Below are 24,138 nucleotides of genomic sequence, written 5' to 3'. Positions count from 1 at the left end.
AGCACATTTTAGAGAAATGTTATCAATTTTGCTCACAAAGACATTTATGACCAATATGTAAAAGAAGACTAGAATAGCTACCTCCTCATTATTCAGAACATACACCAGTTTCGGTGCACTGATTCACCATCGAACTGATCCAGTATAAATAAATTAATACATTTAAAGTGTAAAATATATGATGGACAGGATCGTGCTCCTGGATACACAAATGTACTCTGTAAATTTAGCATAGAGTTTGTGTAAACTGCACTCTAATTGTGTTGTTGGAGAATTCATCTGTCAGGATCTTAGATGTCAGCTGCACAATAATACCACCGTTAATTTCTGGGACATCAGTCTTTTAAGTCAAAAGTCTTATTAATGTGGAAAAAACAACACAAATATTGCATTTGCTTGAGAACAATACATCTACTTTGCCCACATGTAAACTGTAGACAGTATATTAAGTCACTTGTGTTAATGTCTTAAAACATTTCCAAACAATAACAATGAAAAATCCTCAGTTTGAATGAAACGCCGTGAAGCATTTCTTATGTTTTTGATAACTTTAAACGCAATTTGAGAACGAAGCCAAAGCAACAGTGAAAAACTGCAACAAGCAGGAACCTGCATATAAATATTTTACCAGGGCTACCGTCTGCCCATGGATGAGGAGCCAGTATGTGTGGCGATGAGAGGCATCAGAATATAGGAAGATGCAGACGAGTGCCGCATACATAGCAGTCCCTCCCTGATATTTTTCAAGGGAGATAACTGAGAGTGTGTGGTTACGTGGAGCCACAGGCTGTGACTCTGAGTACTGGGTATTTAACACCTAGTGGGGTTGTCACCTTGAAGTTGGTCCAGAGAGTCGTTGACCCACCCTCTGTCATCATGCGAGTCGTTACAGTTCACAGGAGCCAAAGTGTGATAATGTGTGACCCTTAACAAGTCACACGACGAGCAGCCGTGTGTTCTCAGACAAATATCTGTAGCTTGGTACAGCAGATATTTACTAACAAGTAGAAGACTTATAGAAATATAAGTCATCTTATATAAGTCTTCTTATAGAAAAGACTTATAGAAATATAAGAAGACTTATTGAAATATAAGTCTTCTTATAGAAAAGACATATTTCTATAAGAAGACTTATTGAAATATAAGTCTACTTATATTTCTATAAGTCTTTTCTATAAGAAGACTTATAGAAATATAAGTCTTTTCTATAAGAAGACTTATTGAAATATAAGTCTTCTTATAGAAATATAAGTCTTCTTATAGAAATATAAGTCTTCTATATAAGAAGACTTATAGAAATATAAGTCTTCTTATAGAAATATAAGTCTTCTTATAGAAATATAAGTCTTCTATATAAGAAGACTTATAGAAATATAAGTCTTCTTATAGAAATATAAGTCTTCTTATAGAAATATAAGTCTTCTTATAGAAATATAAGTCTTCTATATAAGAAGACTTATAGAAATATAAGTCTTCTACTTTTGACCAGTCTGTTCACACGGTGATAAAGAAACTTATGGAAAAAATACGGAAAACAAAAAACAAACATATAGAGTGGAAATAAAATATGCAACAGTGTATTACAACAACAAAATAACTGTAATATCTGTCACTCCATTCAGCGACTGACAGTCAGTCCTCATATAAATCCCCTCCTGCAGTAAAAGCAATGAAGAATCTATAGTCTTGCTTCCTCTTTACCTGAGCAGCTCCTCCATGTTCATTCAGATTTTGAATACTAGATGGACTCTTCACCTTACTGGTTTAAATGTTTGCCTACCAAGTGAAAACTCTCTGGTTTGATCCTGGGAGGAAACACAAATCCCTTTGAGGGATCTATCAGGAAGGACATCTGCTGTAAAAACCCTGCCAAGCCAAATATGCAGAGCTACCTGCTGTGGTGACCTCTTGTGACGAAGGAGGAGGCAGCTGAAAGTAGCTTCTCATGTCACATGCTATTTCATTTAAACATACATATTATACAGGCAGTAACTGTTCAAAAGATTGACAGTTGTGCCTAATTATTTGCCTGAATGTGCTGAAACATGTGCAGACACTAACAAAGAAAGGGAGAAGCTCAGTAGTAAAAAGTATACCCTAACAAGGATAACTGATGAGGCAGTATAGGAAATATAAACTCTTATGTCAACCTTTACTGGCTTGGCTTCCATTTAGAGCAGACTGATCTAGTGCGAACAATCCAATTGTTGGATAAGGTATTAGAAAGAAGTCACTGTGGTAAAGAAACCACAAAAAAGCAGGAAAATCAAGGTCAGACCCCTGGCTGTTATTAGGAAAAACAGCAGGGCCGTCCTAAGAAGACAAAATGTTACCACAAGTTTAACCATCCTGCGATATTTACATGAGCTGGAAACTAATTTAAATCTTTACAGATTTATGCAAATCAAAGTTTTTTCTTAAAACAACATGCAAAATCCTTAAAAGGTTTGTGTTACTTCTGCACAGCAGAATTCGACACCTGGCGACACGTGGGTAAAAAAAAAAGTCAGTGATTCTGAAATAAATAAATAAATAAATAAAGTAAAGCCCTGAATTTTGACAGAAGTGGCCCAGGTGGAGGTATCAAGCATCACAAGCAAATATGAAATTTAAATATATTCTCTCTGTTTGACCTTTGACCCGTACTGTGACCTTAAATTTGTCCTTCCCAGTAGCAGAAAATGTGTAATGCTGCAGAGTAAAGTTGCGTGATTTTTAAAAAATATATTAAGTGATGTGACTCCCAGAGCGCGCACCAATGACATGCAAATTAAACATTTGCATTTTCACTGTTGGTGCCCCACATTGTTAAGTGATGAACTAAGTTTGGTTGTGGAGATCCACAGAGAGACATGCAGCCAAGAAGAAGAAACCAACATGCCATGTTACATGTCATAACATTATCCCACCTAAACACAACATGCTGGTCTGGCCTGGTAGGCTGGAGCCCAGATAAATTTACCGTTAACAGACCCTTTGTGTGAACCGAACTTGAACAACGCTGCTTTGTATTGTGGTGTAATTTTGTCTCTACGTTGAACTGGTTTTTTTAAAATTTATTTTAAAATCTTACAACGTATATAAGTGTGAAATGTAAAAAGTTCAACATCGTGGGAAACAGCCAATCATTCATTTAAATTGTTATATTTGGATTCAGCAAAGTCATTAAGAAATGTCACATTTCATCTCTGAAAAAAAAAACTGCTGACCAGTGTTATAGTTTAATGCAAATAGTTTGTTTTGATAAACAGTTAAGGGTTTTTAAATTACAACCTTTTTCACATTAGTTGCAATGTTTTGCTGCGTGTATGAGCTGATTGGAGAAATGCATCTTGTTTTACAAATGCTGGAAAAAAAAAAAAAAGAGAGTAATTGAGAAAAACTTTCATTTCTAGCTTCAGTAGAATGAAATAAGAGCTGTAGTATGAACTGGCTAATTTCCCAAACCTACACCTCCACCTATTGGTCACTGTGGCAAACTCCTCCAGACATGCCAGATTTGCCCGGAGCAGCATGGGCTTTCAAGCTGTGGCAGTTATCTTTCACTGGCATGATTAACTATGAGCTATAGATGCACAACTGAGAAAAGTGGAGTATTTGGTTTGTATTCTTATAAAATCTTAGCAAAATAGCAGAAAAGAGACTGAAATTGTCTACTGGAAATTCCAACCAATAATTATGTAACTATACTTTGAAATCCTTTTCTTTTATTCTTTTCCATGTAAATTATTAAATTATTTAACCACTATTACTATTAGTAATAATGATGATGTAAAGTATTGTGATGTAAGTGCTAGCGAAGTAGTGAATATATATTGTGAGAAAGAAATATTTTGAAAAACTTGCCCCAAATTAGAAGCCTCCAACTCCTGGTGGGAGACAAAGCTGATGGAGGTAAGGTCCTGTGGGACTTAAACCAGACTGACAACCAGACATATTGGTGTTTGAGAAGGAGAAGCAGACCGCAGTGGTGATAAATGTGGCAATCCCAGCGGACAGCAACATCAGGAAGAAGCGGCACAAGAAAATAGAGGCGTACCAGGGGCTGAAGGAACAGCTGGAGCAGATGTGGAAAGTGAAGTCCAAAGTGGTACAAGCGGTAACATTAGCATTAAATGCTGTAACACCCTAAACTGGAACAGTGACTTCAGAAGGCAAATGTGCCATAATTTCACTAAACCTCCGTTGCTTTGCATGAAAACACAGACAAAGCATAGGAAAATGAACAAGCTCACGCGTGAAATGCGGATGGTTTGTTTTCACGCTGAGAAAACTTGTTCAGAACACAGTCGGTGCTTTATAAAAAAGAAATGTTCGGCTATAGGGTCTTATTTGAAAATACAATGCTTACATGCGTTTTCTGTCATATATGCAGCTGTTTGCCACATGCGCGTTTGAGTGACGGTAACGTCATGTAGAGGTGCTCCACGGTGACCAATGGAGGCTTCACAATCAATTTTATTTTACAGGTTTGTATGATTTTGACTCAGATAACCAGAACTGGAAAAAAATTTATTTAATGAGTTACCAGATTACTGTAGCTGCCGCACATGTTACTCCCAGCCTGTTATTTATGAGCCTTTCACGTTTTGAGCATTATTCTGTCATAGAAGGAGTAGCCGTAAAGGTCAGAGGTCATCCTCCTGGTTCTGAAAGTGCCGCGTGCTTCCTGACCTGTGCTGTCTGGCGCTCTGTCGTCACAAACAAGGAAACCATGTTCGCGCTAACACAGCGGTGCGTTCAGGTACTGTCAGAAAAGTGACCAACAGCTCTTTCAGGAAAACTACTGCCCACGTGGTAGCGTGGCCGAGCGGTCTAAGGCGCTGGATTAAGGCTCCAGTCTCTTCGGGGGCGTGGGTTCGAATCCCACCGCTGCCAGACATTTTTCAAGTACACATAGAAAGCTGCAGACAATACACACAGGATATACTTTAAACATGTGGTCTTTACGCAACGTTTGTGAGCAGAACAACAACAGAATTAGGTGTGACAGTTGAGTTGATAGTGAAATCTGTATAATTTCAATAATTCAAGGATACTTGGCTCCTTTTAAAATGATGTAGAATAGTAATGGAAAAAAACAGCTTTTAATGAATTTAAAGTTTTACTACACCAACACAATGTAAGGGGATTTGCATAATGACTACTTTTATTTGTTTTATTATTATTATTTCATTTCATCCCACACTGGCAGCTACAGTTACTCATCTCCATTAACTGGAATCACTGAACAGTGACTTTTTGCTGTTAGTCTCTTTTACAGGATTTAGTGGAATTATCTGAAAAATAATTAGGCTTGTTATGCGCTATAGATGGTTCAAGGAGGGTGTGCTTCAGTTTTGGTGAGTAAATTCTAGCAGTTTTTGTCAATTGGCAGTAATACACACGGTATAAATGTGTGTCACGCACTGGTTTTTTGTTAATTCTTGATGTGAAACATTGAGTTGATTGTTTCCACTGTGGCCCTGTTGATTGCCAAAATCCACATGTGACAAGTAGGTGCAGGTTTGTGAAACCATACACTCACTGGCTGTGACTTGTGATTGACAAGTTAGCAAATGATTGTGCAGCTTTATACAGATCTATTTTGAAAGATAAATTGACTAAAAGCCAAAATAGGCTTCATTTTTTATTCAGTATAGCTCCAAATGAGTAACTGAGATCATAAATCAAGCATCAACGAGCTTACAGAGGTCAAGACAGGAAACTGTTTTCCGTTAGACTTCAATAGTACTTCAAGTATTTTTGCAACACAGCTGTCGCCATCTAGTGGCCTTCAGATGGACTGCAGGCTCAAGACACTTTCACAGTGGCTGATTTTCTATAGTTTACGCTTTTCTCCAGTGCCACTTTTCATGTAGTAGATGTATGTGAGGATACTGCACATGATGTTTAGGTTCTATATTTATTGTTTGCCTTAAAAAAAGTCTTAATTTTCGTTTAATTTTGAATTTTCGTTCTCAATTCAGTTTAAATTCACTTACTTTCCAGGGTGGGTTTGCTCATTTCAGTTCACCTTTTTATTGTTTGAACATGTTAAGTGTTTGGCTTAAAAAAAAAGATTATAGACGGTCGAGGTTTAGGAAGTTCAGATTAAATATTACACAAACACAACACTTAAAGTCATGTATACATCCAAGTCTAAATAAACATGCAGCAGAGGCTCCTGATGACCATATTAATAAATATTACAGCTAAGAGTAAAAAAAAAAAAAAACCAACTTATTATTGAATTGAATGATTATTGAAGCTTTGTAAACAAACAATGTAGTTTAAATTCGTTTTCCATTTTATATTTTTATTTAAGTTAACATTTTTAGGTTTTAGTTTTGTTTTAAACCACTATAGTAAATAGTGTAGGGAGAGGAAAAGTAGGGGTTAGGGTTAGGGTAACCCTAACCCAAAATAGTCTTCTTAAGACTATTTAAATCTATTTGGGGGCTAAGGGTGTCAGAAGTCCGAGGTGAGGTGGAACACGTGAACGCAGCATAGCTGGACGCGGCGGAGAGGAGAAAAGAAAAGGGCAACGAAGCAGCCCGGATAATTCAGCCTCGCAGTCTTGGCGCCAATCCGACTTCAGAGGGAAATTAAACGGCTCGGTTTTCACTCACGTTGGAATCAAATTCGCAGCCGGTTGCTGCTTCTTTCAAAGCCTTCGGTCGTCTGCTGTAGCCAGCCAGCTAGCTTTATTAGCACACTATCCATCATTGTCATATTCATCTGGCCCCCTTATTTCTGCCTGTAGTCACGATACTAATAACTCAGCAAAGCACCGGGACAATAGAGGTGTGTTTCTCCAGGGGGATCGAGCAGATACGGCAGCAAAATGGGGGTGAGTTGCATGTGTTTTTCCCCAAATATATATATATATATATATATGAAGCGAGGTGGCACAAAGAAAGGTTTTTAGCTCGTCAGTGGCTGATTAAGCAGAGGAGATATGGAAGAAAGAAAGAAGGAAGGCAGGAGAGAGGGAAAGCGAGAAAGACCATGGTGGATGGATGTGGCTGAAGGTGCTGGTTTGGCTGTTAGCCGTCTAGCTGCCTAAACATAAACCCAGTAACATAGCATTGTAGCGTTAGCTCGAGCACACACACATGGCTTTTTATGACGTTTTCATCTGGGTTACTGCATTGTCCTTGGCGTTGCGCACACTTAACATGTCATGTGTGTTGTGACATTGTTAGCCCGCTAGCCTTGTTAGCTGTCGGGGAATGCCATTACAGCAAATGGCGAGTGCGTTGCTAACCATTAATGCTAGTCACTTGTGTGTGTGTGTTGTGTGTGTGTGTGCGCGCGCGCGTGTATGTGTGTGTATATTTTCCAAACAGGCCAGGATGTGGGGTCTTTTCCCCACCTGGCCTTGGCCTATTCACACATGTTGGAAGTTGATAATATGAGCTACCTGTCTACACCAGCCAGGCCTGCACACACACTGAAGCTGTAAAGCTGAGTTTATTAACTTTAGCTAGACTTGACTTTGTCCTTCTCTTTGGCTCCAGATAAACCAATCCACGTGTTCCCCCTTCCCCAGCTCAGTGTGCAGCCTCCCTGTGCTTGGTACAGAGTTAATGCTTGGAGCTAAAGTTGGCATTCCTTTTCATAATTGCTCAGCCCTGGAATGAAGGAATTCAGTTATTGCCTAGTTGTTTCTCCAGTGAAGCACCAATTCTGCACCCTAAACGCACCACGACCAACTCTAATAACTCATGGAGTCTTCCAACCAGGGCAATACACTAATACTACTTGTGATTGTTTGACTCAACCAGACAAATAAGTATCTAAATGGCATGGAGCCACAAAAAAATCACTACATCAGGTCCAGAGGATGGGTATAGGAACTGTTAAAGTGTCTAATCTCTCTGTTGCACAGCATAAATGCTATCAGGGTCATTTGTGTGAGTTATGGCTGCACCATCAATGCAGATGCTTTGGACATCAAACCAGGAGCAGGCTTAATGAGAGTAACGGTATCAGAGAAATTTCCCACAGGGAGCAGCACAGGCTATAGAAATACTATACCGCTGTAATGGCTTTAGAATGAAAGCCTTTCAGAGAGACAATAATCACATTATTAAGAGTAATAAGCTCTGCTTTTTCATTGTTTTCCAGGCCTTGATGTATTTTTGGAGCTTCGATCTTCCCGGATGTGCTCATGCGTAGTGTCTGAGGGTCGATCTGTTCTCTGATTGATTTGCCACGTGGCTTTGGGGTTGTAATTAAAACGTGTACAGAATCAGAATCAGAATACTTTATTGATCCCTGGGGGAAATTATTTTTTTTGTTACAGTGCTCCATTATAAACCAACATAAACCAACATTAAGACAAGACAGACAATACGCTAACTAAGAATAGTTATATATATATATATATATACACACACATAAGTCACTCATTAATAAATAGCTGGAAAAGAAACGTGTAGTTGTAGCAGTAACCAGTGTGTTAAGTGGATGCGTTGTACAGGGAGATGGCCACAGGCAGGAAAGATTTCCTGTGTCGTTCAGTGGTGCTTTTCGGTAATCTCAGTCTCTCACTGAACGAGCTCCTGTGACTGACCAGCATGTCATGGAGTGGGTGGGAGGTGTTATCCAACATTGTCTTTATCTTGGACAGCATCCGCCTCTCCGACACCACCTTGATGGAGTCCAGCTCCATCCCCACAACATTACTGGCCTTACGGATTAGTTTATTAAGTCTGTTGGCATCTGCGACCCTCAGCCTGCTCCCCCAGCATGCAACAGCATAGAGGATCGCACTGGCCACAACAGACTCATAGAAAATCTTGAGCATTTTCTGGCAGATGTTGAAGGACCTCAGTCGCCTCAAAAAATAGAGACGACTCTGGCCCTTCCTGTAAAGTGCTGTGGTGTTTTTAGCCCAGTCCAGTTTATTGTCAATGTGTACTCCAAGGTATTTATAGTCCTCCACAATGTCAACACTGACCCCCTGGATTGAAACAGGGGTCAAGTGTTTCCTGGTCTTCCTGAAGTCCACGATCAGTTCCTTGGTCTTTGCCACGTTGAGCTGCAGATGATTCTGCTCACACCACGTGACAAAGGAGTCGACCACAGCCCGGTACTCTGTCTCATCATCCCTGCTGATGCATCCAACCACCGCAGAGTCATCAGAAAACTTCTGAAGATGGCAGGTCTCTGTGCAGTGGCTGAAGTCTGTGGTGTAGAGGGTGAAGAGGAAGGGGGAGAGGACGGTCCCCTGTGGTGCCCCTGTGTTGCAGCACACGTCATTATTAAACAGAAATTCAAAGATCTGCTAATACTCAGATGAGTGGTAAAGACTGCACTCTACGTTGGATCGATTTTTGTGTGTGTGTGTGTGTTGGCGAAAAAGTACAGTGATATCCTCTGGCTACTACCTGCTTCTGTGTTTGTGGGCTCTGCTGCCACCAGGTTTCATCGTGATTTCTTGTGACCTGACAGGCTGTAGCTGCTGTGCCAGAATGCTGCATTACCTTGTCATTTCGTCAGCACAGGTTACACTCTTTGACAAGAGAAGATCGATTCACCATTAAAGAAGTGGTGAAAAATGGCTGGCACTGATCATGCGAACCAGAGAAGGGAATAAATTAAGTGGTAAAAAAAAAGGCAAAGGGTTATAGCACCTCTTTGTCTGTAGTGATCTCAGGATTTTGCATTTTTTTGTGTGTCTGTGTCAGGGTGAAAAATGTCATTCTGATCCATCTGTAATTCACCAAATGTCCCCTGCTTTTTTTTCCTCTCCGTTCATTTTGTGTCTTTAGAGAAAGTCCAACAGAGCAAAGGAGAAGAAAGCGAGACGTCTGGAGGAGAGGGCAGCTATGGACGCCGTATGCGCCAAAGTAGACGCAGCCAATAAGGTACCTCAGTTGTGGATATGAGTGAAAAGGAGAAATCTTCTGCTGTGGCTTTGCACTGAAGTTAAAAATGCGCGGTTTGATTTTTGTCTCTCTCGCACGCTGTTCCATTGTAAGCTTAAGGCACAAAAAAAAAAAAAAAAAAAAAGCTCGGGGATGCCCTCCTCACCCCGATTACAGCCTTAATTGATATGGGCATGACAGGAAAAGGCAAATACCGCACCATGTGTGCCTTTATGCATAATTAATCTGCATCATTAAATCCCCCACCCGTCTATTCGAATGCACGGCTCCTGCAGCTTGGAGGTTGGCTAGAGCGTTGGCAAACTGGAGGAAAACAGCTCGCACAACATGATCTGAGCTGCAGCAGCTTCCTCATTGGGATCATGATGGGTCTGGTTGGGTCGATTACTTTTGTGTCACTTTGTTTCAAAATGAGCTGCCCCCACTGTGGTGGATGTGATAACGGCAAAGGAATGCAAGAAAATCTCCTAAAGTGAACCATAGTTTCAAATGAATAAATGAGCAATTTAACCTGATTTTGAGGGTCCGTCTTTGGCCTTCATACTTAAATTCTCTGAGCCTGAGTGTCTGTGGTTTCGGCCCAGTGTGCCATAATCTGTCCAAGGATGAGAGTAGTCTTGATCTTCACAGTAACAAGGTGAAGCTGACCTTTTGTGTCATCGTGAATGACTAATGGACGTGTAGCCTGTCCTGCCCTTATTTGGCTTTTCAGGTCATTGAGTGTAAAGGCTGCTTAAAGGACATGACTGAACGGAGAAGAGTGCTGATAGTTTAGCGTTTTCTCATTCTGCTCTCTCTTCTCACAGCTCGAAGACCCCCTGGCCGCCTTCCCAGCCTTCAAAAAATACGACAGAAATGGGTACGCACAGCTTTGTACACTCGCAGAGGATTTATTCAGTATCCAGTTCCATGAAATTCATTCTTGTTTTGTGTTTTCCGCATGGAGGGAACTGCCGCTTTTCCCAGAGACACAGACTCATAAACTCACACGTTGACTTGTCCTCCCATTCCAGGCTGAACCTGCAGATAGAGTGCAAGAGAGTGACCGCGCTTAACCCGCTGTCTGTGGAGTGGGCTTTCGAACTCACAAGAGCCAACATGCAGACGCTGTAAGAAGTCTGTTCTCGCCTCCTCTCAGAGTTCGAAGTAGTTCAGGAACAGAGTGACCTATCTTTTTCAGAGCAGAGTGCAGATAGGCCAGAAATTCTTTTTGTGACATGAGATAAGGGTACATGGCAAGATGTGGATCTGAGGCCATGAATTAAACGCAGAGTATAAAAAGAAGGTAGAGATTGAGTTACTGTATTTAATATTGTCTCATATTCAGTTTTAAACGGTATTTGTCCAGTTTAGAAAAATCTGAGAGCAAAGAATTACAATTATTGTGCCATACTCGAGTTCGTCTGCTGTCTTTCTGTTGCAGGTACGAGCAGAGTGAGTGGGGATGGAAGGAGAGGGAAAAGAGGGAGGAGATGAATGACGAGAGGGCTTGGTACCTGCTGGCCCGCGACGCCGACTCCTCCCCCGTGGCCTTCTCCCACTTCCGGTTCGACATAGAGTGCGGGGAGGAGGTTTTATATTGGTGAGGTACCCAGCCGTGTGTTTGTGGATTTCAGAAAAGATTTCAAACCTCATTTCTGTTATTCTAAGTTTTATTTTTTTAAATTTGCGCCTCTTTCTTCGCTCTGCAGCTATGAGGTGCAGTTAGAGAGCAGAGTGCGGAGGAAAGGGCTTGGCAAGTTTCTCATCCAGATACTCCAGCTCATCGCTAACAGGTAAAAAACTTCGGTTGTGTGACTATGGGAGGGAAGATTTTGGTGACTGTGAAGTTGGTTACAGGTGACCTACACTGAATACAAACACAACTGGAGGATGTAACATCGCATTCACAGCACATTTATCATAACAAACAAATGCTAAAACATGGGCTACATCCATCTTTTATATACAGTCTATGGTCACGCCTTCAGGTCACTTTACACTAAAGACAAGCGTTTCTTTTTTTTGTCCTCTGTCCAGTACACAGATGAAGAAGGTGATGCTGACAGTTTTTAAACAGAACAAAGGGGCCTACCAGTTCTTCAGAGAAGCTTTACAGTGAGTATGCCGGCTCTTTAACGCTTAGGAAATATGGAGGGTTTAACTGTAATGAGACAAATGTTCAGCCTTTGAACATGTAGTCTGGAGTATAATATAAGGTTATAATATAATATATGGACACTATATTATATTATTATGGAATATGATATAAGGTTGTCTGTGAAGCTTCTCAGTCATCCAGGTCATCGTAGTCTGTAATGACCCCAAGAGGGTCATGGACCCCCTATTGATCCTCTACCTACTCACACGAGCCAAGGTGTGAAAACAGGTTTCGGGTGAAGCCATCACATGATAGGGTGGGGCTAGGTTTCACAATGGATTCACCCGAAACTGATTGTGACCCACACCCTGACCCTCCCATAGGGTTTATAATCTGGGACTCTCCACCAATTGCTCTGAAGAAGCTTCTCGGAGGAGAGGTGAAACGTCTTCAAGAAACCTAAAGAAGTCCAGACGCTTTCCAAGCTCCTTAGAATATAACGTGGTTCACAGCTCAGTATTAATGGCTCCACAGGTGTTGTGTGTTAGTCTCTTTCTCATGAAGTTGCTGTCTTAGATCAGAAAGGAATGGGCAAAGCTGGCAGTTCCCAAAAATGTATTTCTGGACATAATCCAGGAATTTTAACTCTGAAAATTTAATACAAATGAGATGAAATCATAGAGAAATGTGGAACTTCTCTGGCCTTTATTCAATGTCGTAACACTGGAACAGAAGCAAAGATTGCGACCGGATTTCCCTTTTAGTCCCACACTGAACTGGTGACTTTCATTTTTAGTGTTCAGTTTTGTTATGATCACTGCGCTGCAAACACGAGGACTGTTGAGGGTTATTATTGGGATAATGGAGACATCACGGCGCTGCCTTATTGAATTATCTTTTACTTTCTCTTTCGTGTGGGACTGGCGGGTCTTACAGTTATGGCGTCTTAATGTGATCGCCATCATTAGTGCATTAACTCTCCAGGAAGTTCCCACTTATAAAGGTCACATACAGGCAGGAAACGGTCCTTCTTCGTCTGAAACCAGACTTCCTTCGGTCTCCCATTAACGAAGCTCGCCGTCTCCCCTCACCTCCAGGTTTGAGATCGATGAGACCTCACCGAGCATGTCCGGTTGCTGCGGCGACGACTGTTCTTACGAGATCCTGAGCAGGCGGACCAAGCACGGCGAGGCCTCGGCGGGACACACCCACGGGGGCGGACACTGCGGGGGCTGCTGCCACTGATCGGCTTCGGTTACGCCACACGATTGGTTAAAAGCCAGCAACTTTAACCGGCTGCGTGCGAAAGCTTCAGCTGCCTGCTAGTCCACAAGTGGTTTTGAATTATGGAGGCCGACAGGTGGGAAAACCCACCTGCGCATTAAAAGCCGGCATCTCGATGCAGCGTGCAGTGTGAGCGTTCGCACGCAGCCTTTTCTATGTTTTTGTTTTGTTTGTTTGATTTGTTTTCCAGCCCCTCGGCTCATTGTCCAAATCATCTCTTCCCATTCTCATAACGCTGTTATTACCAGAACTAGTTTCCAGTCAAGAAAAAGCTGACGGTCTCCATCACGGAGACCGATCCCATCCCATGCAGCTCTCATCTCTCTGTGTTGCTATACTGTATTGGATCTGCTTCTTAAACTGTGGTTCGAGACCTAAAGTTGACTCTTGGCCTCGAGCTGTATTAAAGAAACTCCCCACTTGTGGTCTCTCAAGTATAAAACGGGATTAGTTGAGTCTTGAAATCACAACTAAAACCATCCAAAATAAGCAGATAAAAATAACTCAGAGTTAGTCAGTTTCTACAATCCAGCTCGGGGTTTTTCTGGGGCCTTTGCACTGAGACGACTTGCTTGTTTCACTGCACCGGGGTCCTCGGATCGGGCTTCATGTGAGAGCCCGAGTTTAGGTCCTGGTTAAACCAGCACGAGAAGCGCCGTTGCACTGTAATATTATCTGTTCTGACTCTAGTTGTAAGTTATTCTGTAACAGAAGCACTGCAGCTAGCAGCAGCTGGCACGTGATACTGCTGTTACATGATTACAATACACCATCGGCACCACCCGCCTCCTCGATTCAGGTAAATGTATCGATGTCTCCCTCGCTTTTAATGCTTACAGCTTATCAGATGAGATTTCCAAGATTGCCTTTTTCTTTCGAGTCTCTCAGTAAAATACGTTTAAAAAAATGTTTTCTCAACATCATCAGTTGCTGTAAATCTGCATCCGACTAAGTAAATATTCCCAGTGTGTCCCCACCTTTGTCATATCGCCTCATCAGAGATGCATGCTGTAACTGGATGCTTTTTCAGCTTCACAGAAGACATCTTTAGTTGTGGAAATTCATCATTTGACCTTTCGGCCTCCTTTTTTTTTGAGTTTTTCCTGCTTCTTGACCTGCACCCACGGCTGCCACACGGTCCTCATTTTTACTGAGCTTTCGGATTTTCGTAGTACACCCATTTCCCTCTTTGCTTTTAGTTTCTGATGACAAATCTGACGCTACTAGGCCTGTTTAAAAACAACTAAGTCCATCCTCCATTGCACTTCTTGCATATCTTGTGGATTTAAGGTGGAATAGCATCAACAGAGGTCACCGTTTGATCGTATAGCTGCTTGAAAACGACACGTGAATGGATGCAGATGAGGGTAACGGCAGCGCACTTGTGGGAGCTTTTTTTTTTTTTTGCTTTTTAAATTGTTTTAGTTCTTCCACAGTCTTAACTTGTTTTCCTGGCCCCCTCCTGTAAAATTAGGTATTTTTGGGGGTGGTGGCGGGTGGAGTAAATCTAGTCTTAAATTAGGATTACGGACTAGTGGCTTCTAAAATTTAGGTCCACTGCGAGAAGCAGCATCTAAAATTCTCATGTTGGTCTAGAATAATCTTAATTCCACTTTAATCACAATGAATCCCCGCCTGTTCACAAAGCCTTTGATGTGTTTTTGGATTAAATTGCTGTGTGTTTTTTTTTTTTTTTTTTTTTTTTTTTTTGAGATTGACTGCATTGAATGGGGTTCTGTTATGCACATTTCCAGCTCCATGTGTCCTTTTTTTTTCTCTGGCTTTGCATGATTCAGTTAAAAATAATCCTTATTTATCCTATCCTGGCCTCTGGTGCAGTTTATTTTATCCACTGTCTCAAATGAGCTGTTACAGCTCCTGTCCCTTTAAGACAGCTGTCCTCTCATTGGCTATCCCTGACAAACTGATGGTTTCAATTGTCATCTATATTAAGGCTCGCCTTGACATCACACAAAGCCAGGAGTAGATAAACATGTCTGAAACAGTGCTTCTGTGTTAAACTCTGAGTTTTTTGGTTCACAGAGAGGATGTGTACATATGCTGGATCCACCACTGTAACAGCACACCAATGACAAACAATAATGGAAATAATAATGAAAAGCCTGCTACAAGTACGTGAAGTTAGAGGCTGTTATGTGAAGTAGACAGACACTTGGTATAAATACTTGGTACTAAAGGGTTTGAGGAGAAAAATCTTATGGGATCCTGGGATGAAAGCTTTGGTTGTTTCCTGCTAAAAGTACATTCTGCACCTGGAGACATGGTGGTTTTTCTTGCTTGGTTGAACTCTGAGGAACAGAAACAACTAAACATGCTTGTTTGCGGGGACTAGACTATCTGATTGAATAGTACAGTAAAAAAATTTTGTACTTCATATGTTACAATTTCAAAAAAAAAAAAAAAAGAGGATGTTGTACATAGGGGTAGGAGATCGATGGACTGACAGTCTCTCTCAGGTTAATCAAACATAATCAAACCTCATCTGTTGTACTTAACAGCCACGCTGTCAGTCAGCCGCTGGCTGGATTGGATTGACCCACGGCTCAGTCTTGTTACCATCCTGTTTAAAGAAACAACCGGAAAGTAGTCCTGGTATTCAGGAGGAGATTTTTGTTTAGTTTTATTCTATTCTTTGAAAATGTGAAGTTGCATGAAAGTAAATGTAACAAAGTTTGAACAGAGACTGGATCTGCACTCGGTGGTCATATTCAATCCAGGCATGTGGGCAGTTAAAACAAATAATCATAAAGAATTTAAAAAGGCTCACTGGGAATAAAAAAAAAAATAAATTAAAAAAAAAAAAAAAATTATGTGAAAATGTAATTTTTGGAAATGAGCCTGAATTTAATTTACTTTGAAGTCAGTGAGGACTTAATTTTTTTTTTTTTTTTTTTTAATGGTTCCAGATACAAAAAATTCCAGATACTGCTTTTGGTCTTTTCTCAACATGTATATAAATATATATAAATATATAAGCTGTTGTGGATCCATCTTCATTTCTTGGCCTTTTACAGGAGAAACACTTTTTTAAACATGATATTAATAAAAGGCAAAAAAAAAAAAAAACCTCGGTGTTTGAGAGTGAGTGTTCTAGTCCTGTCCGTAAATGACAATGAAAGGGAAAACTAAGTCATTCTGCCTTGTCAGTGTTTTATGTTACAAATAATGTTACGAATAAAGGAAAGTTGTTTGACTTTTCAAGAAATGCCTCCTTTTCTTTTTCTTTTTTTTTTTAAACATAAGTGAATTTCCATCAGGAAAAGAGGATATGTATGGAAATGTTTAATATATTTTGTATTTTTCTTTTTATAGGTAATTATTCAGTTTTTCAGATTTTCATTATGCTGTTACACATGTAGCTGCGTCAAAATGTGTTAGGGTTGCCGATTTGCCTGATGTCACTGATGCTTAACATATAGGTGTGGTGTATATTGCCAACATATAGAACGCACTGTGGAGTGATTTAAAACAATATGTCAAATTTGACCTCTGACCTCTCCTCCAAAGTCAGTAGAACTAAAGGTCAAATAAATAATTGTTATTTAGTTTCTTCCTATCACTGTTTTTACTGACAACATACAGGTACATATGGAATTGTATATATTGGGATTCAAAATATTTAAATTATAATTTGCATTCAAATACGATGGCACATTTGACCTCTGACCTCACTGTTCTAGCTTTCTTTCAAGTTGACCCTAAAATGCAACCTTTAAAGAAAAAATCCTCTAAAGAAAGTACTGTCAAGAGAATGAGCTGCCTATGTGAACCTCCTTTTTAAGATTTTAAAAAATATTTGTTTTATCAAAATGAGCGATAATTAATTTGATAAGTACTTCTTTTTTTTTCTTTCATTTTTACGCTGCACAGATTTCTGTGCCGCTTCTGGAACTGTGTGTGGCTGTAAATGTTCCGAGGGGGATTCCTTTTCGCGTCGCACAGAAACCGGACGCTGTTGGTACATTAGCTGCAGAAAAAATGTCATAGTTGAGCCGAATGAATGGATGCTGTGAGGTGCCTTTGCTCACATCTGTCCAAAATGACATGAAGCTCTGAACTTCCATCGCTCAGCTCCGCCGATTGTCGCCTCCGGTAAGAAAAAAAAAAAGAAAGAAAAAAATGTGAATGTTTGTGCTTGTCTGGTTAATACAGCTTAGCTTCCAGTGGTTTATCATTGAGTTCAATTTAGATTCATGTTATTCGACCTCGTCGGGAGTTAGGCCACACTGACCCGTGCACAGCTTCAACTTTTCCTCAGTTAGCTTCTCAGAAACGTCCCGCTGCATGGGAATGCTTTCCCTCTTAGCTTGTTAGCAAGCTAAATGTTGCTTGTGTCAAATTGGGTACATTTGAACTCAGTTTAGCTCCTCGGTTACAGCCTGCACAACTTCATCAGAACATAAACAACTGGATTAATAAGAAAAGCGTGAACAAGTTGCACTTTCTGTCAACTTTCAGCTCGTCAGGGCACCATGGCAACGAGGATGAAGCTAAAGCTGAAGACTGTATTTTTGCTCTACTTCATGGTCTCGCTCCTGGGCCTCATCTATGCACTGATGCAGCTTGGTAAGTGAATCCTACCTATGAGCAGAATTAATAATGGTATAAAAAATGTGCAAACCTGAGTGGCAGAGCTTCACTTTGCTTTGATTTCTTTTGTGCAGGCCAGCGCTGTGACTGTACAGAACATGACTTCCCTAAAGACCGCACCATATCTCGGCTGCGTGGGGAACTACACCGTCTTCAGGAGGAGATGAGGAAGTTTGAAGTAACAAAGCAACCTCAGCCAAAGCAGCCAGCCAAACCGTCCCTGCCCACCATCTTTGTTATCACGCCGACATATGCAAGGTAGTCTTCCAGGCGACCGTTGCTTGGTGTCCACCCTCCGCTGTGCATTCCTGCACTGATCTCACCCTCTCTCCGATTTCCATCTGTTTTCAGGCTGGTGCAGAAGGCTGAGCTGACTCGTATGGCCCAGACTTTTCTCCATGTCCCTCGGCTCCACTGGATCTTGGTGGAGGACTCGCCACACAAGACGCCTCTGGTGACCGACCTGCTGATGAAGAGCGGCCTGACCTACACTCACCTACACATGCCCACCGCCAAGGACCGCAAACTACAGGAGGTTCGTTCAATTTTATTTATTTTTTTGTCTTATCCATGCATGTTCTTGCAATTTTTTTTGTTCCTTATTTAAAAACACTGAGTCATTCTCCTGCTCAGGGTGACCCCAGCTGGCTCAAGCCCCGTGGGGTGGAGCAGAGAAACGAAGGGCTACGGTGGCTTAGAGAGGACAGGAGGGCTCAGCCAGGAGGGGATAACCAGCAAGGAGTGGTGTACTTTGCTGATGACGATAACACATACAGCCTGCAGTTGTTTGAGGAGGTGGGATATTTAAGTGTGTGACTATGTTTATTTCTTTCACTATTAGGCTTATTGCTGATACCTGCGAACAAATGTCCTCTTTTCCTCAGATGAGGAGCACACAGCGGGTGTCAGTTTGGCCGGTGGGCCTGGTTGGAGGGATGAAGTATGAGAGGCCTGTGGTTGAAGGAGGAAAGGTAAGGTCATTGACATTTTTCCATGCTGCTGTTTTAAAGATGCAAAAATCCCCTGCATCTAACTGCACCTAAGAGCTAAGCTTTTCAGCTTTTTCATTTGATCTAAAATACTGAGATCATATTTACAATGGTTTGTTTAAGGTCGTTCGCTTCCATACCGGCTGGCGTCCCAGTCGGCCCTTTCCGATCGACATGGCTGGCTTCGCTGTTTCCCTTAAATTGGTCCTGGCCAATCCAGAGGCATGCTTTGACGGAGAGGCACCAATGGGCTTGCTGGAAAGCAGCTTTCTTCAGGGACTAGTTACCATGGATGAACTGGAGCCCAAAGCAGACAACTGCACTAAAGTACGTGTGTGTTAAGAGATAAGAATGAAGACTTGTCTATAATTATTTTAGAACAGATGATTCAGTGTGAAATGCTTTGTTTTGAAGTCTTCAGTCTTTTCTCTTTGTGATTTATGGAAATTGCAGAAAAAGAGACCTTTAAGAAAGAAGTGTTCGTGCATTGGCATTTGCAGTAGTTCAATTCAATTCAATTTTATTTATATAGCGCCAAATCACAACAAAAGTCGCCTCAAGGCGCTTCATAGATACAGAGAAAAACCCAACAATCATATGACCCCCTATGAGCAAGCACTTTGGCGACAGTGGGAAGGAAAAACTCCCTTTTAACAGGAAGAAACCTCCAGCAGAACCAAGCTCAGGGAGGGGCGGCCATCTGCTGCGACCGGTTGGGGTGAGAGAAGGAAGACAGGATAAAAGACATGCTGTGGAAGAGAGACAGAGGTTAATAACAGATATGATTCAATGCAGAGAGGTCTATTAATACATAGTGAGTGAGAAAGGTGACTGGAAAGGAAAAACTCAATGCATCATGGGAATCCCCCGGCAGCCTACGTCTATTGCAGCATAACTAAGGGAGGATTCAGGGTCACCTGGTCCAGCCCTAACTATATGCTTTAGCAAAAAGGAAAGTTTGAAGCCTAATCTTAAAAGTAGAGATAGTGTCTGTCTCCCGAATCCAAACTGGAAGCTGGTTCCACAGAAGAGGGGCCTGAAAACTGAAGGCTCTGCCTCCCATTCTACTTTTAAATACTCTAGGAACAACAAGTAGGCCTGCAGAGCGAGAGCGAAGTGCTCTAATAGGGTGATATGGTACTACAAGGTCATTAAGATAAGATGGGGCCTGATTATTTAAGACCTTGTATGTGAGGAGCAGGATTTTGAATTCAATTCTGGATTTAACAGGAAGCCAATGAAGGGAAGCCAAAACAGGAGAAATCTGCTCTCTCCTTCTAGTCCCTGTCAGTACTCTTGCTGCAGCATTTTGGATTAACTGAAGGCTTTTCAGTGAGTTTTTTGGACATCCTGATAATAATGAATTGCAGTCGTCCAGCCTGGAAGTAATAAATGCATGAACTAGTTTTTCAGCGTCACTCTGAGACAGGATATTTCTAATTTTAGAGATGTTGCGCAAATGGAAGAAAGCAGTCTTACATATTTGTTTAATATATGCGTTGAAGGACATGTCCTGGTCAAAAATGACTCCAAGGTTCCTCACAGCGTTACTGGAGGCCAAGGTAATGCCATCCAGGGTATGAATCTGGTTGCATTACGATTCTAGTAACAGTTTATATATAAGGTCACGTGTAGTAATAGTGTGTTTGTGTGCTTTGCAGGTGCTGGTGTGGCACACACGGACAGAGAAACCGAAGATGAAGAGAGAGGAGGCGCTGCAGGCTCAGGGACTGGGTTCAGACCCTGCTGTGGAGGTCTGAGGGAAACACATGCACATCAACACACACTCGCACACACACATGCACACACAGTGTGTGATTATATTCTGCTGTTAATGCTGCATACGTAACTGCATTGTAAATACTGTAAACACTAAAGTACAGGAGAGAACCTGGTTTTGAGAGACTGTTACACCCGGTTGTAAATATAGATGTGTATCGAGTGTGTGTTTTGTCCTAACTGTGCTGATTGTATGTTAGTGTGTGCGTCTTTTTCGTTTTTGAGTTTGCAATCCTTGTTTAGCAGTACAGTCAGTGTCAATGTTAAACTACTACCTGATGGGGGCGCCAGTGTATTAGTTTGTGAAGCCTTGCTGTTCTGCTGCTGGAACACTGCGGCTTAAAACTGGAGGGAGGGTGCGTCTCATAGCAGGGTCGTCTTGTATCACTTCTGTTTACTTGTAGCTCAGTTAGACGCCTGTGATGTTTCCCGTTCCCGGCAGCAGTTAGATGTTTTTATCAGGGGCTGGATGTATAAATGATGTGACAGGCAGAAACCGTGTATATACCTTTTCCAAAACATGGAGTGGTATTTAAAAAAGAAGGATTTGGTTTTTCATTTCATTTTTTTAAATAGTGAGTTGAGTCAATATGATGATGAAGAAAGAAAAGGGGAAATACAGACAACCAAGCTAGTCATTTTTTGTGAGTGTCTCATTCACAAACTGCCTTGTAGGGGGAAAAATTACTAAATTTTATCATTATTATTAGATGATCATAAATGTTTGTGGCTTCATGTTATTGTGGGTTAAACCTTTGCCTAGCATGCCAAAGATCCCCGGGTTGGGACTAGGAGGTCACACAAATACAGCGTCGGGGTAGAACAAGCCAGTGTACTCCTATTAGCAGTCCCAAGGGTTAAGTCTGCAAGGATGACCCTATGGGAAGTAAGGGAGCAGCTCAAAGGACCCTCATGTACATGTGTGTGGGTGTGATAATGAAGTACGAAAGGTTACTTTGAAGGTGTTGGACTGTTTATCACCCCAGTTTTGCTCACGCAGCAGATTTGGGCTGGTGATGATTTCAGAACTGAGATCACCAAACACATTTATCTTTTTTTCAATTCTGCGTCTGAATTTTATGTTTAGTGATCCTGAGCTGCTTATTTGAGCTCATGTCTAAGCGTTTTGTGCAAACTGTTATTTTTATATACAAATGATTAACAAGGGAAGCGTCTACTAGACTCTGACAGATACAGGACATTTGTGGTAGATACCGATATTTAGGGGGTTTAAAACAAAAACCTGATACTGATATCTAGAGTATGTTTTCCAGGAATTAGCAGTCTTAGCTACTTTACTGTGACAAGATTTCTAAATCACCTAGATCTTTTTCAGCTTTTTGTTTTGTATAAAAAACATGAAATGATACGGATATATCTGTGATATCAGCCGATAATATTAGCAAACAGTATATTGGACAGTTTTGATTGGATATGGTCCCAGGTTTGGCTCTGGTCCCTCAATCACATGGATATAATGTGTACCCTGGTTTAGCAGTGCAGCCTTCAGTGTCGTTCCAGTTTTCAGGCCAAGGATCAGTTACAACTGTGCACTTAGTTCATGCATGGCTTCTGATTTTTGTGTTTGTAAGTCAATATTCAGGATTTAGATCCTTTTTTTTTTCTTTTTACCCCTAAAAACAAGTCATCAGCATCAAAGCGATGTCAATAATCTTTATAACTGTAATAACAATGTCTAGGATTAAGCATTGTAGAGCCAAGGCAGTGAATACTTACTACGTCGTTTTTAACAATAAAAATATCCATGACTGAGACGGCGCTCTCTAAACACGCCGAGCAGTGAACAAACCCCACGGACGACTTGCTGTTGCATCTTTATTAAGCCCTCAACAACCCGTGTTGCAGACAAAGTGGTGCAACTTAGCAACACGGGCACGACAAACACCCGTGTAATGGTTCCACACCCAACGCACAAGTTCTGGGTTGTAACTGGTGTCATCACACCACAGCTAGTTTAACCCAGTGTTTTGTGAGCAGCTTTAGTGATGCTTTTTAAAAACCACGCTCAAAGTGGAAACCATTTAAGGCAGTGATTAAACAAACATCTCTGCTGAAGCGCATATAAACGAGTTATGCAATAAACAAACGTGTTACATTTCGACACTGCTGCGATCAGAAAAACGCTTGAATTTGCCTCCAGCGGACAGGAAATCCCTGGTACTTAAAGATTGCCGTATATGGAAACTCGAGCTGTGCTTCGTCATCTTCCACACTCCCTGCAATGCAACAGACGCTGTAAAAACAGCTAGTGCCTGCTTACGTGTAATTAGTGCCTGTAAGTAACTTCTCTACTGGTGTATAATGTATTTATTACTGTTCTTTACATTGTACAGTGTGATCATGTCTGTCCCTGGCCTTGGAAATAAAAGTAATGAAAAACACGGTTTGTCACTTTTGTTTGTCTCCAGTTCTTTTGAACTTAAGTGAAGCTTTTTTGTCTTTAAAATTAGTTGTTTTTTTTTAAACAGCAGTTATATTGAAAATCATGGAGGTAGTCTGCAGTGAGACAGGCTTTTGAGGCGTTTAACCTTTGCTGCCTGCAGCGAGTTTTCAGGGCCAACACCTTTTGGACTATGAGCCCAAGGCGTTTAAAAGCTGCTGACTTGACACACCACATTCATTGTGCACATCTGTTCTCTGTCTGAGCGTGTCACTTTCAGTAGTCAAGCTGTGATATATGACTTGGTCCCTCTCCTCTGACCTGTCACGCAGCGTGTCTGTTATTTTTATCACGTCTGCACCTAGCACCGTCTATAACGCCGTCTTCCAGCCGGATGTTCTGCACATTCACCACATCCTCACCTCACCGTCCAGATACCGAGCCCCAACTTGTCTGTGCCTGACAGCGACCATTGCAACCTGCTCAGTCATGGGTGATTACTCTCTCGTAGGTGGGGATTCTCTAACCTCAGAACAGCTGAAGTTGCGTGATTGACAACTGGTACGCCCTCTCTAAGGGGAAGCGGCCCACTTGGTGACTATATTTGGAGCGTGTGGAGGTGTACTCGCGGAGGGACTCCAAGATGAAGATGCAGTGGGAGATGAGTAAGAGGAGCTGAAGTCAGAACTACATGCACGCCACTGTTGGTCCACGATGAGTCACAAGTGCAGCTGCACGAACACGCAGTAGACGATATTAGTGGTGATACTGAAAGAAGTTGTATTATTACCTGTAAAAGTATGAGCTTCACTGTCATGAATAACACATCATTAAACTCTTTTTAATCTGTGTGTGTTCCTGATGGTGTGTCATCATAGCTGCAGAGGAACCCTCTGCATGCGTTTACATGAAGGTGCACAAAGGGCTATTAAATGTGACACGGGCAAAAAAGCAGGCATTGACACACACACACACAGGAAACAGCTCCCACTTCCAGTCCCACCCAGACAAAGTGTTCACTGTGCAAATACTACCATATCATTGACCAGGCTAACTGATTTTAATCCGTATACACACATTCCTACTCCAGGGTTTACCTGCATTAGAAGTTAACAG

The 24,138-nt window shown here is 41.4% G+C and overlaps 2 protein-coding genes and 1 non-coding gene across 3 annotated transcripts; all 3 read left to right on the top strand.

Annotated features, from left to right (window-relative positions):
* The first annotated feature begins 4,796 nt into the window (after positions 1 to 4,796).
* trnal-aag (transfer RNA leucine (anticodon AAG)) lies at positions 4,797 to 4,878 on the top strand. Its single transcript has one exon. It is a non-coding gene; the product is annotated as a tRNA-Leu (tRNA).
* A 1,588-nt stretch (positions 4,879 to 6,466) lies between these two features.
* naa40 (N-alpha-acetyltransferase 40, NatD catalytic subunit) lies at positions 6,467 to 16,468 on the top strand. The gene is made up of 8 exons (XM_084924440.1): positions 6,467 to 6,832; positions 9,762 to 9,857; positions 10,685 to 10,737; positions 10,892 to 10,987; positions 11,302 to 11,460; positions 11,570 to 11,653; positions 11,898 to 11,975; positions 13,056 to 16,468. The coding sequence occupies exons 1-8, from the start codon at positions 6,827 to 6,829 to the stop codon at positions 13,201 to 13,203; spliced, it is 720 nt and encodes a 239-aa protein (XP_084780566.1). The 5' UTR covers positions 6,467 to 6,826; the 3' UTR covers positions 13,204 to 16,468.
* A 708-nt stretch (positions 16,469 to 17,176) lies between these two features.
* b3gat3 (beta-1,3-glucuronyltransferase 3 (glucuronosyltransferase I)) lies at positions 17,177 to 23,023 on the top strand. Its single transcript, XM_084924437.1, has 8 exons — positions 17,177 to 17,355; positions 17,722 to 17,829; positions 17,928 to 18,111; positions 18,205 to 18,388; positions 18,487 to 18,648; positions 18,738 to 18,824; positions 18,966 to 19,169; positions 20,504 to 23,023. Exons 2-8 carry the CDS (start codon positions 17,736 to 17,738, stop codon positions 20,600 to 20,602), a joined length of 1,014 nt encoding a protein of 337 aa, XP_084780563.1. The 5' UTR covers positions 17,177 to 17,355; positions 17,722 to 17,735; the 3' UTR covers positions 20,603 to 23,023.
* The last annotated feature ends 1,115 nt before the right edge of the window (positions 23,024 to 24,138 follow it).

Source organism: Perissodus microlepis, chromosome 3, assembly GCF_051167445.1.
Source record: "Perissodus microlepis isolate ML-2025 ecotype Zambia chromosome 3, ASM5116744v1, whole genome shotgun sequence".
In the NCBI taxonomy this organism is placed as follows: Eukaryota; Metazoa; Chordata; class Actinopteri; order Cichliformes; family Cichlidae; genus Perissodus; species Perissodus microlepis.
Note: the sequence above shows the minus strand (reverse complement) of the source record. Positions and strands in the feature narration are given on the sequence as shown.

Excerpts from the sequence above, each read along its gene's own strand:
- naa40 (XM_084924440.1), top strand. Across the intron at positions 10,988-11,301 it reads AGAGCCAACATGCAGACGCT|GTACGAGCAGAGTGAGTGGG; the intron begins GTAAGAAGTCTG and ends TTTCTGTTGCAG. Across the intron at positions 11,654-11,897 it reads CTCCAGCTCATCGCTAACAG|TACACAGATGAAGAAGGTGA; the intron begins GTAAAAAACTTC and ends TCCTCTGTCCAG.
- b3gat3 (XM_084924437.1), top strand. The coding sequence starts at position 17,736 with ATGGCAACGAGGATGAAGCTAAAGCTGAAGACTGTATTTTTGCTCTAC. Across the intron at positions 18,112-18,204 it reads ATCACGCCGACATATGCAAG|GCTGGTGCAGAAGGCTGAGC; the intron begins GTAGTCTTCCAG and ends ATCTGTTTTCAG. Across the intron at positions 18,825-18,965 it reads CTGTGGTTGAAGGAGGAAAG|GTCGTTCGCTTCCATACCGG; the intron begins GTAAGGTCATTG and ends GGTTTGTTTAAG.